The 16406-nt window shown below is 46.3% G+C and overlaps 1 protein-coding gene across 1 annotated transcript; it reads left to right on the forward strand.

Annotated features, from left to right (window-relative positions):
- The first annotated feature begins 2214 nt into the window (after positions 1 to 2214).
- On the forward strand, positions 2215 to 15306 carry LOC109467411. The gene is given in 6 exon segments (XM_019765366.1): positions 2215 to 2335; positions 7656 to 10433; positions 10436 to 12193; positions 12195 to 12538; positions 12743 to 13333; positions 13335 to 15306. Coding segments are annotated over 5 exon segments (6534 nt in total). The 5' UTR covers positions 2215 to 2335; positions 7656 to 7658; the 3' UTR covers positions 14401 to 15306.
- The last annotated feature ends 1100 nt before the right edge of the window (positions 15307 to 16406 follow it).

The following is a 16406-nucleotide window of genomic DNA, read 5'->3' on the forward strand; positions in this document are numbered from 1 at the left end:
CAGCCAAGCCTACTAAAATGTTGAGTATGTTGACTACGTCATTCAGAAAACGACTGAATCACCAGTTATACAATGATGACTAGGATTTGTATAATGTATAGTACTTTGTGATTCACAGGAAAAGGTGCCACCATGGAGTTAAAATCTGTATTTTAACTCGATGGTGCCACCAATGCCTAGAAAAAAAAAGAAAGAACACACTAAGACAAGGACAATGCAGAACTGTGAATAAGTGACGAAAAGTGAAATTAACGGAATTTCCACAAATCCACTGACTTCCCGAACTATATTTTCAATTTTTAAGAAAGAATTCAGAAATCTATTCAGACATTGCCAGAGTGGATTTGGAACTCTATTCAGACTTTCACGTCTGTTAACTCCATTATTGTAAGCAGGCATACCGCTCGACTGAACAGGTTCATCGACCTTCCGGTCATTCGCGCAACAACTTCGAGCTCAATAGACCCAAGGTTATGGTAACTCAGCCATATTGGCTGTTTTTGTAGACTGTTATGTACAGACGTCACTGCTTCTATGATAAATATTATTAACTGGATGTTTACGAAAAAAATTGCACTGAGTGTTAAGAGTCGGCGGAAAGTCGCATGTGCGTCGTACGTTAGGTTTACGACAGCAACTGCAGGGCATACTTGTGCTAGCATTAGTCGTGAACGTGTCGTGTGCGAAATTCGATGTTCCCACGATCAGTTTGGTCATAGCCACGCGAAAAAAAATCCTACGTAAAATGATCGTATAACGGATGTGATTGCTCTAACATGAAAACTACAAAGAAAATATTTCTTAGTCCTAAGTCTTGGTTGGCACATTTTCTTTCTCTGATTTTCTTTCACCATTCCCTCTTTCTTCCTCTCCTTTCCTTTTTCGTTCTTTTTTTCTTCTTTTCGTTCTCCCTTTGATCCGTTGTGATTCTGTACACATATTTATAAGGCATACATTGTACATTGTACGATTGTTGTACAATAAATAAAGTACTGTTGACAAATAGTTAGTTACTTAACCATTGGTCTCTCGGTCGTTACCACACCTGTAGCAGGGCACGTAGCTGTGACGTCATGCTATCACGTGGACATCACGTGGTGTGAGACATTATCGCGCATGATCAGCTACAAAGACCATGACATCATTGTAGCCTATAATGGATACTTTTTATGCTAATGAGCATCCAGTTGAGCTGAAATAAGCGTAACCTGCGATTTTCTCATGTTTTGATTCGTTTCAGAAGTATTAAACATTTTTCTTACAGAAGATCAAATTTACCATACGACATATAGCAAAAAAATGGTAAGATTTTGTTTTGAATTAATTGTAAACGCTCTACTTTGAATTATACTTTAAGCCATAGATAAATTGTAGACACGGAAATCTGGAAAAGAGTATTATGTGTTAGAAATGCATGCGAAATTTCTAGACAGTAAAAAGAATGTCGAATTAATGGGCTGTTTCTATGCAAGGATGCTTCAAAGGAAACCCAAGCAAGGCGACAAGCCAAGCGAACACATACGTCACAAGTGAGTAATGAGTAAACGTAGCGCTCTGGTGATATCTTGTTCGTATGAACAGAAAGCCTTAACAACTAAGGCCACAGCAAGTAAATTCTATGGATGACATACTCCACAGACAAACTTATTAATGCGATAGGGCAAACAAAAACAGGCGGGACCCAAAAGCAAGATCCTTACATTCTCAAATTTTTATATAAAAAATCTTGTTAACATAAAATGATCCCTACATTGTGCTACGTTTACTGCAAATATTACAACATCCCTTTCTCACTGAAACAATCATTGTACAAATGGTTTTATTTCAGTGGGAACATCACATATGCAGAGCCAACATCACATATAAAAGGGATGAAATGCATCACTGCATGAAAGCCAAAAAAACATTAAAGCAGGGCCTTGTCTTGTTTCCTCTCTTCATATTTATCTGCCATTCACGTTCCGGTATGGCAACAGACATCTTTGCCCATTTTCGGCATGTCGACCACTGTCAGATGGCAACAAAATTTGCGCGCGTTGATGTCATCCATGAAAATGACTTGCTGTGGCCCAAGGAAAGTCTTGACAGCAGATGACCGTGAGGGCACGAAGACGACAGCCGGGGGCGTGGCCATACGACCGACAGGTAACAGAACACCTTTGGATAGTGCCAGGCACGGGGACTTATCAAACGCTTTGACCCATTCACCGCAAATAGACCACGCCCGGCTTTTTTCTTTAAGAGGCTGGCACTCCTCGGCCGACTCCTTCATTCCGTCACGCTGCTTCCACGAGAGGACCTTCTTCAAGAAACCTTCGCAGACGTCTAGAAAAAGGTAAGAAAAAGTCGCCTTCTTATTCCACAATCGTCTTGAAACGTTTGCGAAAATCTTGTTAACTTTTTTTCTGGTTTTAAGAAAAGTGACTGCAGGAGTGAGGTAGGTTTTAGCATTTTTTCACGGACGATTGACAATGGAGCCGGCACCCTAGCTCTATGTCCCTGTGTTAGGTCGAAGTGGAATCTTGTGCGTAGCTAATTAAATGCAGACACTAAAGTTGCGTTAACTTTTTTTTTACTTTTGTCGGAATTTCGTTTGCGGGAACCCGGTGAATTTCGAGTATCAGTAACGCATATCGCAACCCTTCAGAAAGTTTAGGTCGTATTTTCTGAATCATGTGTATTTATGCTTTGATTCGCACATACCCCTACTTTACTTGATACTGAAGTACTTCCAATTGTTGCTAAGATTTTGAATTTGTTTAAGTCCGTGCGCTATTGACCGATAGGTCTTCATCCGGACCTGCTTTGGTCTCTACCATTCTTTTGTAGTTGTGCGTGTCTTCACAGGTGTGGTAGGTGGGGCCGTATTGTATGCCCCCTTTTCATCTTAACTTTAAGCGAGAGAACTCAGAAAATGGCGCATACACGTTGCAAAGGGTTAATTTTGTATTTAACACTATAGAAGGTTGTTGTAGAGATCTAGGTTGGCATTTCTTTGTTGAAAATCCTTTTTTTTTTTGCAATTTTAATTCAGCGTTGATCGAAGATGTCCGTATATGTGTTAATGGATTGTCAATGTCGGTGGAATTTATTGTAAAATATACTTCTTTTCTCCTCACTGTGTCATCCAACAAGAGTACTAGGTCAGAATAGAGACGCGTACAAAGGTGGGAATTAGAGCGAGTCCCTCAGATACCTTACGAAACATCCGCTTGTTTACTTAAGCGCTATCTTGAACAAGAACGCCTTTCTTCTAGACTGAACGATTTACCTCTTATAAAATGTTTTCAATTGATCATGATTTCCTTTAAGTAAATATAGAAGCTAGTTTTATGATAATTTAAGTTTCAAAGCTGGTTCTGTTTGAGAAAAAATGGTAATGGTTTGGTGTCTGGTACGGGCGTGGTCCGATGGTTAGTGACCGATAGATCAAATCTCGGCCATTGTTAGTCAGCGGACTGGTATGCTACCGGCACAGAAAGGGGTGTAGCCCGCTGGGGCGTGCAAGCCGTGACCTAATGGTCATTCTGGTAGAGCTAGAGAGATTTCTCTAAAATGTAGAACTCTCTTCTGTACTGTGCATTGAACTTATATATACTGAATACAAAGTTTGTTGTTTTCTTGCTTCGACTGTCAGTCGCCAGAGTGGTATGCTTGCAGGACAGAGTAGGGTGTAGTCCGCTGGGGCGTGCAAGCCGTGACCTAATGGTCATTCTGGTAGAGCTAGAGATTTTCTCTAAAATGTAGAAATTTCTTCTGTATACTGAACTTATATGTACTGAGCACAGTTTGGTATTCTTGCATTGCTTCGATTGTTAGTCAGCAGACTGGTAATGTGGTATGCTACCGGCACAGAGAGGGGTGTAGTCCGCTGGGGCGTGCAAGCCGTGACCTAATGGTCATTCTGGTTAGAGAGTCAGAGATATCTCCTCTAAAACTGTAGAAATCTCCTCCGTACATTGAACCTATATAGTATGGTACTATACACAAAGTTTGGTCGTCTTGCTTCGATTGTTAGTCAGCAAACTGATATTCTACCGGCTACAGAAAGGGGTGTGGATGGGTCTTGCAAGCCGTGACGAGCTAGAGAGATTTTCTCTAAAATGTAGAAATCTCCTCTTTTCATTGAACCTGAATATAATACAATCTGAACTCAAAGTTTGCTCTTCTTGCTTCGTTTTTTTGGGAAACTTTTGCTTGAATAGCAACGTTCTTTATTCTCAACCACTTGTTAACAAGACAACACGTTTCGATGACTGTCTGTCATCTTCATCAGGGCAATTATGACTGGTTCCCTATAGACTGAACTAGTCATAACCGGTCATAATTTCCCTAAGAAGAAGACAGACGGTCACCGAAACGTCGGCTCTTGTTAAGCAAGTGGTTGTGAACATAAGGAATATGAATTCATTCACCAAATTGTTCACGGAAAAATCTTACTGTAAGGGCTTCAATTTTTACACATTAGTTCTGAAGTGGCGATCATTGGGAGAAATTCTGGCGTTTTAGTCATAGATTGAACACTTGACTTGTGGCCTAGCGAACAAGACAAGGGGTGTGGTCAACCAACCAGGTGTGTCACGTTGCCATGCCGACCAGGGGAGTGGAACAAGCAGGTGTTCTCAGGTGTTCGCGCCGGTGTTGAGCCAAATCCTTGAGGGCCTGCATGGGGGGGGGGGGGTAATTACGAATTTTCGCCGTCGATTGCGAATTACGTTAAATTCTCAGAGCTCATTACGACTTTTAACGCTTTGCGGCTAATGTACTATTACGAATTACGTTGATTTTTTGGGAGGCTGCCTACAGATTACTAAGGCTAAAAAGGACTGATTACACTTTACGAAAAAGGGAATACGTAAGAGGTCAGGTGTTTAGAGCTAGGGTTCGTTTTAGCGTTAGTGTTAGAGTTAGGATCATTGTTCAGGGCTAGGGTTAGACTCGCGATTTGGGCTAGGTTAGGTTTAGTCTCCCACATCACGACTAAACCCTTAGCTTCCACCCCTTAAGCTTGTCTCAGGTATATTGGAAACCTCCAAGTAGCGTCGGAGTCATGTATTTGGCAGGATCATGTATATGGCTCAACACCCAGCCGTGCCAGGCAGTACTTGTCGAGTGGTCTTGCATAGCTCTTTCAATGCTAAGCCTGTGGAATTTTTCTAGTCAGGCTCTACGTGTTATTACACAAGCAAGTGGAGCGGGCTTATACCAACATCAGGGTTCTTGCTATAGTGAAGTTTTAGCGGTATCATTGTTGAAGGTTCAATGATTATACGAAACAACAGGTGCTTAGAACTGTTCTGTGAAAAATCGGAGCTGCGCTTAACTGATCTTGATAACAAACTCCCATTACTCAAAAGCTTAGCAAAACAGAACGCACAAACGTTTACTTTTGTTGTTTCAAACTTTGGAAAAACATAATCTCTTTTACATAACAAAGGCTTGTACGACGCTTACCTTAAAATTTAGTAACTTGTTTCACAGTGAAAAATACATCTATTTTTTAAAGACCGAGTGATTTCAGTATTTATTGGTGGTTCCAAAAAATATAAGGGTTCCTCGCGTAGCTTCTTTGGGGGCTTTTGCAAACGCTTCAAGTATGAAATGACGACGAAAATGTGGTAAGCATTGCCAGTAAATTCAGTATCAGACAGATTTGCTCGTCCAGAATATTTTTCATTTCGCCGCCCTGGAATTGCATTGGGTGCCTTTAACCCCCAGTGCCAGGCACGGCCCGTCTTTTTGTAGATGTGACGTGAGGCGTTTGAATTTTCTGCTTGACAGGTGGGGAGGAACCGATAGTACCGGGGTACGTATAGACACCCACAAACTCGGAAATAGTAGTATGAAGTAGAATTATGAAATGATGACGAAAATTTGCTAAGAAATGGCAATAAATGTCAATATCAGATAATGTTTTTCATCTAGAACATTTTTTTATTTCGCCGCCTTAGAATTGCATAGAATGCCTTTAACCCCCAGTGCCAGGCACGGCCCGTCTTTGTAGATGTGACGTGAGGCGTTTGAATTTCTGCTTGACAGGAGGTGGGGAGGTACCGATAGTACCGGGGTACGTGTAGACACACCCGCACTTCAAACACGTCTTCTCAGACCAACTCAACCGTAACGCCTCGGTAAAGACAGTCAGACTCTGTACATATGTGCCGGCTGTCTTAGCTTGTCTTAGTGTTTACTCAACCGCTTCTTTAAGATTTGCTTGTGATTAACCAGGCCCTGTTGTGATAAGAAAACATACTTCTTTGTTTGGTCTCTGATGCAATGTCTCGCTAAGTATTTATCTATTCGTTCTAAAATGTTTACATGCGATACATGTACATTTACAAAACCAACTCTGGTGATGATTTGAATGATTATTAGCTTATATAAAAGTGTAATTGAAGATCGTAGATTGATGATAAGTAGTTCAGAATAGTTATTTAGGCACTAGGTTGTTTGTTTTCTAAAGCACGTAAACAAAATACTCTTGTCTCTTATCTATTGCAAGAAGATTGTTAGGTTTACTGTATACATCTCAGAGATCATCATTAGCAGTTATCTTAGGACCCCACGGTGTAGTTTTAGAGGTTTACTTGTAATTAGTTTTCCGTACCTGTTTTCATCTAACAAAATTACTACTGGAAGAAGTGGATACGTAGAGAGATATTTGTCTTTTGATCCGTCGTGAAAAAGCAATTATTAAACTCTGAAATGGCTTCCTTTGGGTTTTGTTACTGGGTAATTCTCGTCGTATAAAGAACCAAATGAAAGTACCTTGAGTTTGAATGAATAGTTTTTGCACGGCAAGGTAGGCCATTCTGTTCTTTGTGCTTATTTTAAAATTTTCCTGAGAATTTTGTTTTCTCAAGTCTGATTTCCATACTCCTGTGCTTCCTGGTTTTTGTCTTACCGCTGTATATACATGTAAGTTATTCAGGCAATAGAGAAAGGTGCAAAGAAGTTAAACGCCCTGTCATGCAAAAAAGGTTTAGAAAACGTTCCAGTTCAAGGAGATTATAACAACGTGGTCTCACGTACGTATCGCAAGACTGCCCACCTAACCCTAGCCTGTCTGGAACTAGATAAAAGACAAAGGTCAATGACTGATGAATTCCCTAGTGCGAGCCCAGGAGAGACCAACTAGAGCGCGTCCATTTCAAAACAGACCCAGTCGTTCTAGCCGCATGACTGAAAAGTTAACATGGAAAAGCTTTCATTGACTGGCACTCGTATCACTGCTGACATCTACGTTAAGTTCAGGTTGAATACACTGATGCATACACTGTGAGTTCGGGGGTTAAATTTAATTCACATTTAACTCAATTTCGTGGTAAGTTTGGCCTAAATATGGTCACCCTGCTCCCGAACTTTAAAAAAAAAACATAGACGGTTGGTGATCGGGGGAAATTTCTGAATTTTTGACTGGTACAAGCTGTTTGTTAATGTCTCCTGGATACCCCAGGCGTTCAATTTGATATGTGTTCTACACTTCGAATTCTTATCTAGGAACTGAATGACACGTATTTACAATGGAGTAGATTTACTTGTAGTGCATTGACCAGAAAATTGACCCTTTGTATCGTCCTAATGTTACAGCATGCTTAATGCAGCTTTAAGTTTCAGTTCAGCAAAAATTGAATTTTTTTGTCGTTGATTTTCAGGTGATGGTCCGGTCCGCTACACTGCTGGTGGCGTTCGCGCTGCTGGCGTCCACTGCCCACGCGCAGTTCAACTTCGATGACCTCCTCAGTGGGACCGGCGACCCCTTCATAATCCTGACCCGGCCGCCCACCCCGGCTACTCCCAATGCCGCCATCCTCAACAACCTGGCGGAGCTGTCCACCATGGTGAGGAGTCTTCCTGACCCATCGTCCTTTGCCGCCTACATGGCCGATGAGCTGCTGCCCCAGCTAGGCATCACGGTAGACGACGCCCAGCGGCAGACGATCAACACATGGGTCACCGCACTGGCCGCGGAGAATAGCGACCTCGGCGCGCTGACCTTACAGTTCGAAGCGCTGGGAACAGCGCTCGGCTTCAACGCGGTGGCGGCGGCAGAGCAAGCGAAGAACGATCTGAACGAATGGATCACCCTCAATGGCATCCTGCGGGCACTGTCTGCACGGCTCTCGCAAGTTTCCCCCGCCAACATCCCTGGAATCGCCTGGGAGATCTCCACCGTGCTCTCCTCCTATGGTTACCCCACGGACAACTCCTCCCTCGAGGGCATCTACAACTGGACGGTCGCGCTCGCCGCCGCAGGGAACAACACCGACGCCGTCGCCTTCGACTTCTACTACGTGGCTGCGACAGTGAACCAGACGGTGGGAAACCTGGCACAGTTCCTGTTTGACCAAATGACGGCGGTGTTAGACGAGGGCGAACAGGTGTACATCTACCTGATGCAAGTCAAGGACGTCCTGAACAACTTCAACAGCAGTTACGTCCGGCAGTTCAGCATCCTCATCGCCCAGGAACTGGGCACCCTAGGTTTCCCGATTACGCCAGAAAACAGCGAGACGATCTACATGTGGACAATGGGTCTGTACCAGAACACTGACGGCGACATCGGCGTCTACATCAACCAGTTCTACGAGGTGGCCGCCGCTGTGAACAAGACGGCGCCGGAACTTGCACAGATCGTCTGGGATCATCTGACCGCCCAGATGCAGGGCTCCGCGGCAGTCACCGCGCACCTGATTGAAGTTCGCAACCTGCTGAGAATCGTTGAGCTCAGTTACGTCAGAGGTCTGAGCGAGTTCATCGTGGGCCAACTGGTGCCTCTCGGCTTCCCCTTCCAAAACGACACCATGGAAGTCATCTACACCTGGACCGTCGGCCTGTACAACGACGGCGACATCACTCCGTTCGTCCAACAGTTCTACGATGTAGCAAACCTGGTGAACGTGTCGGCGGCTGACTTGGCTTTGGGGCTGAAGAACGCGCTGAGCGAACAACTGCAGGGTGGCATGAGCGTCGTCACAGACCTGATCGAAGTCAAGCGACTGCTGAAGACCAGCGACTTCAAATACATCGAAGACTTGAGTATGCTCATCACAGCGAACCTCATCCCTTACGGTCTCGAGTACAACAATGAGTCCATCGCGATGATCTACAACTGGACCGCCGGTCTCTACATGTCCGACGACATCCAACCCTACGTGGAGCAGTTCTACGAAGTAGCGTACATGCTGAACGTGTCGGCGGTCGACCTCGCAGCGGGTCTCCGCCAGCTCCTGACCGACCATTTCGCTCAAGTCAACCAGGTCGTGATGGATCTGATAGAAGTCAAGCGTCTTCTCAACACGGTCGAGCCCCGCTACATCTTCGGCCTCAGTCAGTTGATCACCGCAAACCTCGTACCCTACGGACTGGAATACAACGACGAGTCCGTGGCAATGATTAACCAGTGGACCACCGATCTCTACAACGCACAAGACGACATCGGACCGCAAGTCGAACAGTTCTACCAAGTGGCCTACATGCTCAACGTGTCGGTGAGTGATCTCTCCGGAGGCCTGCGGCAGCTCTTGACCGACCACTTCGCTGAAGTCAACCAAGTCGTCACGGACTTAATCGAAGTTAAAAGGCTGCTGAACACCGTGGAGTTCAAGTATATCGAAGACCTGAGCCTCCTCATCACAGCAAGCCTTATGCCGTACGGGCTCGAATACAACAACGAATCCGTCGCCATGATTTACGGGTGGACCGCAGGTCTGTACAACGCACAGTACGACATCGGACCACAAGTTGAGCAGTTTTACCAGGTAGCCTCCATGCTGAACACGTCGGCAGTAGACCTCGCCGCGGCCCTGAAACAGCTCATCACGGAGCACTTCGACAAAGTCAACACCGTGGTAGAAAACCTGATGGAAGTTCAAACCCTGCTGTCGATACCGGGCGGTGAGGGTCTTCTTCCCGAACTCGGCATGTTTGTAACCGCGAAGCTCGCCGAACTCGGCTTCCCCTACACCGAGGAAACAGTTGCACAGATCACCCAGTGGCTGACCGACATCCGTAACGGGTACGACATCGCCGCCTACGTTCGTCAATTCTACGAGGTCGCCGCTATGGTGGGCGTGGATGAGGTGGAGTTGTCTACAAGTCTCCTCGAAGAGCTGCGAGCACAGCTCCGTCTAGGTGAGCAGGTGTACATCGACCTCTTCGAATCAAACCAGATCCTTCAGAGAGTGGATGACATGGCGGTCGCTGAGGTCATCAGCTCGATAGTACAGTTCATCACAGACAGAGGCGTCACGGTCACACCCGAGTTGGAACAAGGCATCAAAAATTGGACCGTCGCGCTGGCCAAGCCAGGGGCAGACCTCGACACGCTCACTCGAGAGCTTTTCCAAGTGGCTGAGCAACTTAACATCCCGGTGAGGGACATGTCGGGCACGCTGATCGACCAATTGAGGCGGGAGTACTACACGGCACCAGTAATACATCCAGGTCGTACCAGGCCGTCCTCCAATACGTGAACGTCGCGTACCTGAAGAACATCTCCGTTGAGGTCACACAGATCCTGACGGGACTCGGCATCCCAGTCCCGGCGCCCGAGCTGCAGATGCAGCTGCTTGAGTGGTTCCAAAACCTCGCCCTCAAGCCGGAAGATCTCCCCCTGTACATCGACCAGTTCAGGGAAGTGGCGGCTCTGGTCAACGTGTCCACGGACGAGCTGGCATACGGGCTTCTCACAGAAGTGGAAGCTCTTGCCGATGCATTCCCCCCGGGCGCCCAATTGGACGGGACCGTGCAGAGCATCATTGACAATTTGCCCGCGCTGATAGAACTGGTCACCAACTTCTTCCCCGATTTCGCCAACAACGTCAACACTCAATTCCAGCAATTCGGCATGGCGGCTTGGGCCAACCTGACCACCTATTTCAACAACGCGTCACCAGAGCAAACTCAGATGTTCCTCAGCAAGGTTCCTGAAATCGCCCAGCTTCTCGGCATCGACATCCCAGCTAACGTTCTCACAGGCACCCCCACTGAAATCATCCAGTACATCCAAAGCCAGCTCCCAGACATGTACATCCTGACGTCGGCTATCCAGCAGTGGATGGAAGCCATGACTCAGGAATTCCCGGCTCAAGCCGTCGGAGAGTTGCTGGAGCTTCTCTTCGGTGTCGACATGCCCGATGACTTCTCCTTAGATCCATCCTACATCATTCAGGCGCTCCCTGTCTTCCTCGGCAACCTGGGCGTACAGGTACCTGACAACTACTTCGACATCGTGATGGCGTTCGCATCCTTCGAGCAAACCCCGGAGTGGTTCGCCAACAACGGCCCAACCATAGTCTCTCCCTTCGGCATCAGCCTCCCCGACGACTTCCAACCTACAGAGGAGTACGTCGCTGCCAACATCGACAAGATCATCCAGACCATCGCCAACCAGGCGCCACAGATCGTCGCGGTGGTCTTCAACTCAACCCAGCAAATCTTCATGCAAATCCAGCAGAACATCCTCGTCAACTCCGGTGGAGACGTCGGCGCTTTCATCCAGCAGGTCATTCAAAAGGTCCTTGAAAACTTGCCCGGAGCCAGCGACTACTTCGGCTTCTACCTACCAGACGACTACAGACCGGAACTGATCTACTTCGCCGAGTGGGGCATCAAGGAGCTCTTCAACCTCATACCCACCAAGGACGAATTCATCGCCATGTCCGTGCAACCAATCGCTGCTACCCTGGCACCAGAAGACTACTGGGTTCAAGAGCTCTTGGAGGACCAGTTCAGCTTGCTCTACGACCTGAACATGGTGTACATTGAACATCTGCCCGACACGCTCAAGTGGATCGGACGCTGGCTCGGTTTCGAACTTCCCGACGACTTCAAGCTGGAGCCTGAGTGGTTCATCGCTCAGCTCCCCATGGTGCAGGCCTACGTGGAGCAGAACGCCGCGGTGTGGTTCGACCAGGCGGTCATGATGTTCTCGGAATGGGGCAACCAGTTCAACATGTGGTTCAGTCAGATGGGCAACCAAGACTGGAACGCCATGGTGAACGACTGGATCAACAACCTCCCAGAGACGGTGTTTGGCTGGTTCAACATCGATACCCTCTTCCAGTACTTCAATCCAGAGACCGCACCGGAGTGGATGACCACCACCCTTCCTCCTCTCGAGCTCAACGGGGTGCTCACCGATGGATGCGTCCACGCCATCGCCTTCATTCTCGACGTAGACATCCCCGAACGACTACAAAGTTGACGATCTGGAGAAGCACATCATGATGGTGATCAACAAGGTCTTCATGATGCCGCCGGACTATGAACTCTCCTTCCTCAACGAACTCAAGTGGCAGTGGGAAACCTTCGTGGTCAAGCCCCTGAACCTCGACATTCCAGACGACTTCAAGCCAAGCCTGGAGTACCTCCCCGACGTCATGATGCACTTCGGTATCGACCCGCCGGATAACTTCGAGCCAACCCTGGACTTCTTCCTCATGAAGGGCCGTGAGTTCATCACCAGCCTGGGCTTCGTCTTCCCCGACAGGGAAATGCCTATGGGAGACCGAGACGGCGATGACATGCCTACAGGGTAAGAACTTATTTTCTATGCAAATTTGAATTCCTCTGTTAGTAGTGTAATGTAGAAAAATGTATGCTATATGCTAGTCTGTACTGATTTCTTAGGGCCTGACTGTAATTTCCCTGTTTCCTCTCCATTAAATATCACGTCTTTTGAAATGCGGTAGATTTGTCGACATTTTGATTGATGATTTGAATCTCTGTGCCCTCACAGCGACGACATGATGGTGATGGACACGATGCTCCTTGAGTACGTCGCCGAGTTCTTCATCATCAACCAGAACAACTGGCCCATGATCATCAAGGAGGCCGAGATCAAGTTCACCGCGCTCGCCGCCCACTTCGCCGAGGCCGGAGACAAGATCGCCACCACCCTCATTCGCGACGGAGAGCTGATCCTGGCAGCCTATGCAGACTACAACACCAAGGTCCTCAGCAACCTCATGACGCTACAAGAGGGGATCTTCGGACACCTCCAGGCGCGAGCACAGGTCCTGGTCAGGAAGTTCGTGATGTACGTGTCGCACATGATGAGGCTGGGAAGGTACAACCTAAGGGCCTTCCTGAGACAACTCCGCCTGAGGCTGGCCGTCGAGCTTCACTACCTGGCTAACCTCGCGCAACAGTTCATGAACAGCCAGAACAGCAACCCCATCCTCCAGGCGATCGCCCAACAGTTCCAGCAGCCGACTCATCCCCTCATGAACACGCTCTCCGGTTTCCTTGACAACTACTTCCAGTCCCAGAACAAGCACCCCATCGAGGTTCTGCACGACTACCTTCACAGCCGCCCCAGCATGTCGACTCCGCCCTCTGATCGACGTGATCTCCAACTACATCGACAGCATGACCAACCGCCCGAGCCGACCAGTCCTGCAGCAGATCCTGAACTACTTCTCTGGCCATCAGCAGAACGTCATGGACGACATCGCCGACTACCTCTTCGGGATGAACGGCAACAGCCAGCGTCCTCTCCTGCAGCAACTCGCCGACGAGTTCTTCGGAAGCAACCAAGGCCAGTACCCAGTCCTTCAGGCCATCTCAGGCAACTTCTTCGGCAACTCTCACCAGCAGTCATCGCCCATGCAGATGCTGCTTGACTACATCAATGGACAATCTAGCAGGCCAAACATGCAATCCTTCGTTCAGCAGCTTTTCGGCTCCTCTTCAATCATCAACGAGCTGTTCGGAAACAACGACAAGCCATCGCCGCAGCAGATGTTGTACGAGTTCTTCTTCGGCAACGGTGGCCAGCGTCCTCAGCCGACCCTGCAGGGGCTGATTCAGCAATGGTTCGGCACGAGCAGGCCCACACCCAGCCAGGTCATGCAGCAGGCTGTCCAGGTCATGTTCGGCGTGCAGCAGCAAGGGTGGAACACAAACACGTTCTACGACGACGACAAGGAAGACCCGCTCTCCTGGCTCCTTGGGGACGACTGGATGTCTTGGTTCATGCCGGAAGAAGAGGACGACAAGGATTGGTGGTCTTCGCTATTTGAAGACAGCAAGGAAGATAGCAAAGAAGATGACTGGTTCTCTTGGCTCTGGGATGAAGAAAGCAAGGAGGACGACAAAGAGGATAGCTGGCTGTCCTGGTTCATTGAAGACGAAGAACCCCAAAATTGGTGGTCGTCGTGGTTCGGCCAAGAGGAGCCGGAGGAAGAGATGTGGTACTCGTGGTTCTTCACCCCGCCCATGGAACAGGACAAGGACTCAGCCGAAGACAACTGGCTCTCCTGGATGAAGCCGCAGGAAGACAACCAGCCTGACACCTTCCTGACCTGGCTCCTGTCGGATGACGCCCAGATGTACGACGGTTTGGACCATCTCGTGAGGCCCATGCAGTTCCTCCGCGGTCGCCAGTGGGGCTAGTCGTGCTAAAAGGTACCTTATCACTCAGGTAGACAACTATGTAGAGACCCCCAAAATCAACACAATGTAAAAGTGATGGTAGACTGCTTTCAAAGGCTTTAAATAGACAAGGAAATATTGACTGTAGTTCTGGGAATCTGACATGTATAGAAGCAAAAATTGTCTCATGTGCTAGTCAGGGAAAGACCAGTAGAAGCAACAATGAGGGCCTAGGGAAATCACCATTGTATATGTGAAATCATATTGTTTTTCCAAAAAACAATTAGATCTTCACGATCTGTTGTTTGTGAACTTAAGAGAAAATTGACAACACAAAGGAAAAAAAACGCACACGTTACCAGGTCTTTCCCTTTGTAGCAATGAATTTTCCCTAAAAATCTTAATTTTACATAAGTCAAATTGATTAAATACATATATTAAGTAACCATTTTCCTGTAACCAAGTTTTTGGACGTAAAATAGACAATCCAAACATTGTATACTAGACTACGCTGTATCAATGCAATGTGTGAACTTTGTGTTTGTCAAAACAGGTATGCATGTACAAGCAATGATGAAATGTAAGTGGTGGCAATATTGTGTTCAGTACAAACAACATGATTGTTCCTTAATCAACACGTAATATATGGCGGTGTTCCTTGATGGAAATACTACACCTTCCTTTTTGTTTGATGTCAAAATGTTGTTCTTTTCTCTAAACTTAAAAAGGCGTGAGCACTTAAAACTGAAGAACCTACAATGCAAAAGTACACAGAGTTGTTTTCAGCAACAAGCACTGCGATATCAGAGTTAGAACTTACAATTTGTAGGAAAAATATCAAAGACTTTGGTCGTTGTTATGTAATACATTATTACTACACAAGTGTAGTTTATTGATGACCGAATACAATCCATGATGCTCATTCCACTTACTTGTGTCTGTTATGTTTTCTGGTGTGATCATTAAGTCAGTTAGCTAGATATGAGCTAAGTGAAGTATTTGCTTGAAATGTTTTTAGTTTAGAGAGTAGGGAGTACTTTAGAAATAAAAAAAGTAAAACTAGGAAACCATTTAGGGCAACTAGTAAAAACACAATTATACCACCCCCCCCCCTCCCCCACCGTCACCGAACACACACACACACATATGAAAATGCTACACCACAATCCAACCATTCTCTCTCAAGACTGAAAAAGGTAATGTTTACCTTTTGGGGTATTTGAGGAGACGGTTCTGGATTCTTAAGTACTAGAAGAGTGTTCAACTTCTGAACCAGGTGTAAACACTTGAAAAAGTTAAGAGAGCCAAGAGCTACCGTTTAAGATGTCGCCGTTCTGCCTGAAAGTACTTCTAGTATCAAGAAATTAAAATACATGGTTTACTTAAGGAAAAATGACAATACAGGAATGCTTTTCTACTTCAAACGATTGATCCTTCTATTTAAAAAAAATACTCAGTTAATTACCCATATGGAAACAAATTACTAAGTACGTACCATTATAGTAATGTTTAGATCCACGAAATAAATTGGAAAAAACTTTAAGATCGCCAATTATTTTGACCTTTTGTAGTAGAGTGAGTCAGCCATTTTACATCGAACATCTTCAAAGGTGTTTGAAAGAATATACCGACACTATCAAAACATGTGTGCCTACTCGTTGACCTCTTCTTTCTTAAAATTTACTTAAACCAACGTTTGTCCGTTAAATGGCTTGGGTGATACGATTCATCACTCAGTATGTCGGATATGTCCAAATCTCTTTGTCCTATCTCTGACAGCTCAAATTTGGACGGACGACACAGTAGAACAAAACTTCATTAGGGTGCTTTGAATAAAAGTATTTAAAGGCATGTGACATTTAAATAGTCGACCATATCAATATTTTAACTGCATGTGTGCTGACATGGCTGGACTAATGCAATGGAAACATACAGTTTGGAATTATATAAGGCTGCAAGGATGGCAAAAATATTTGTATTTGGAAAACACCTGATGTAACCCCCTTTCACGCACTGTTCACGTGTTT

The sequence above is a fragment of the Branchiostoma belcheri genome, unplaced genomic scaffold (genome assembly GCF_001625305.1).
Source record: "Branchiostoma belcheri isolate BF01 breed outbred unplaced genomic scaffold, Haploidv18h27 scaffold18, whole genome shotgun sequence".
Classification (NCBI taxonomy): Eukaryota; Metazoa; Chordata; class Leptocardii; order Amphioxiformes; family Branchiostomatidae; genus Branchiostoma; species Branchiostoma belcheri.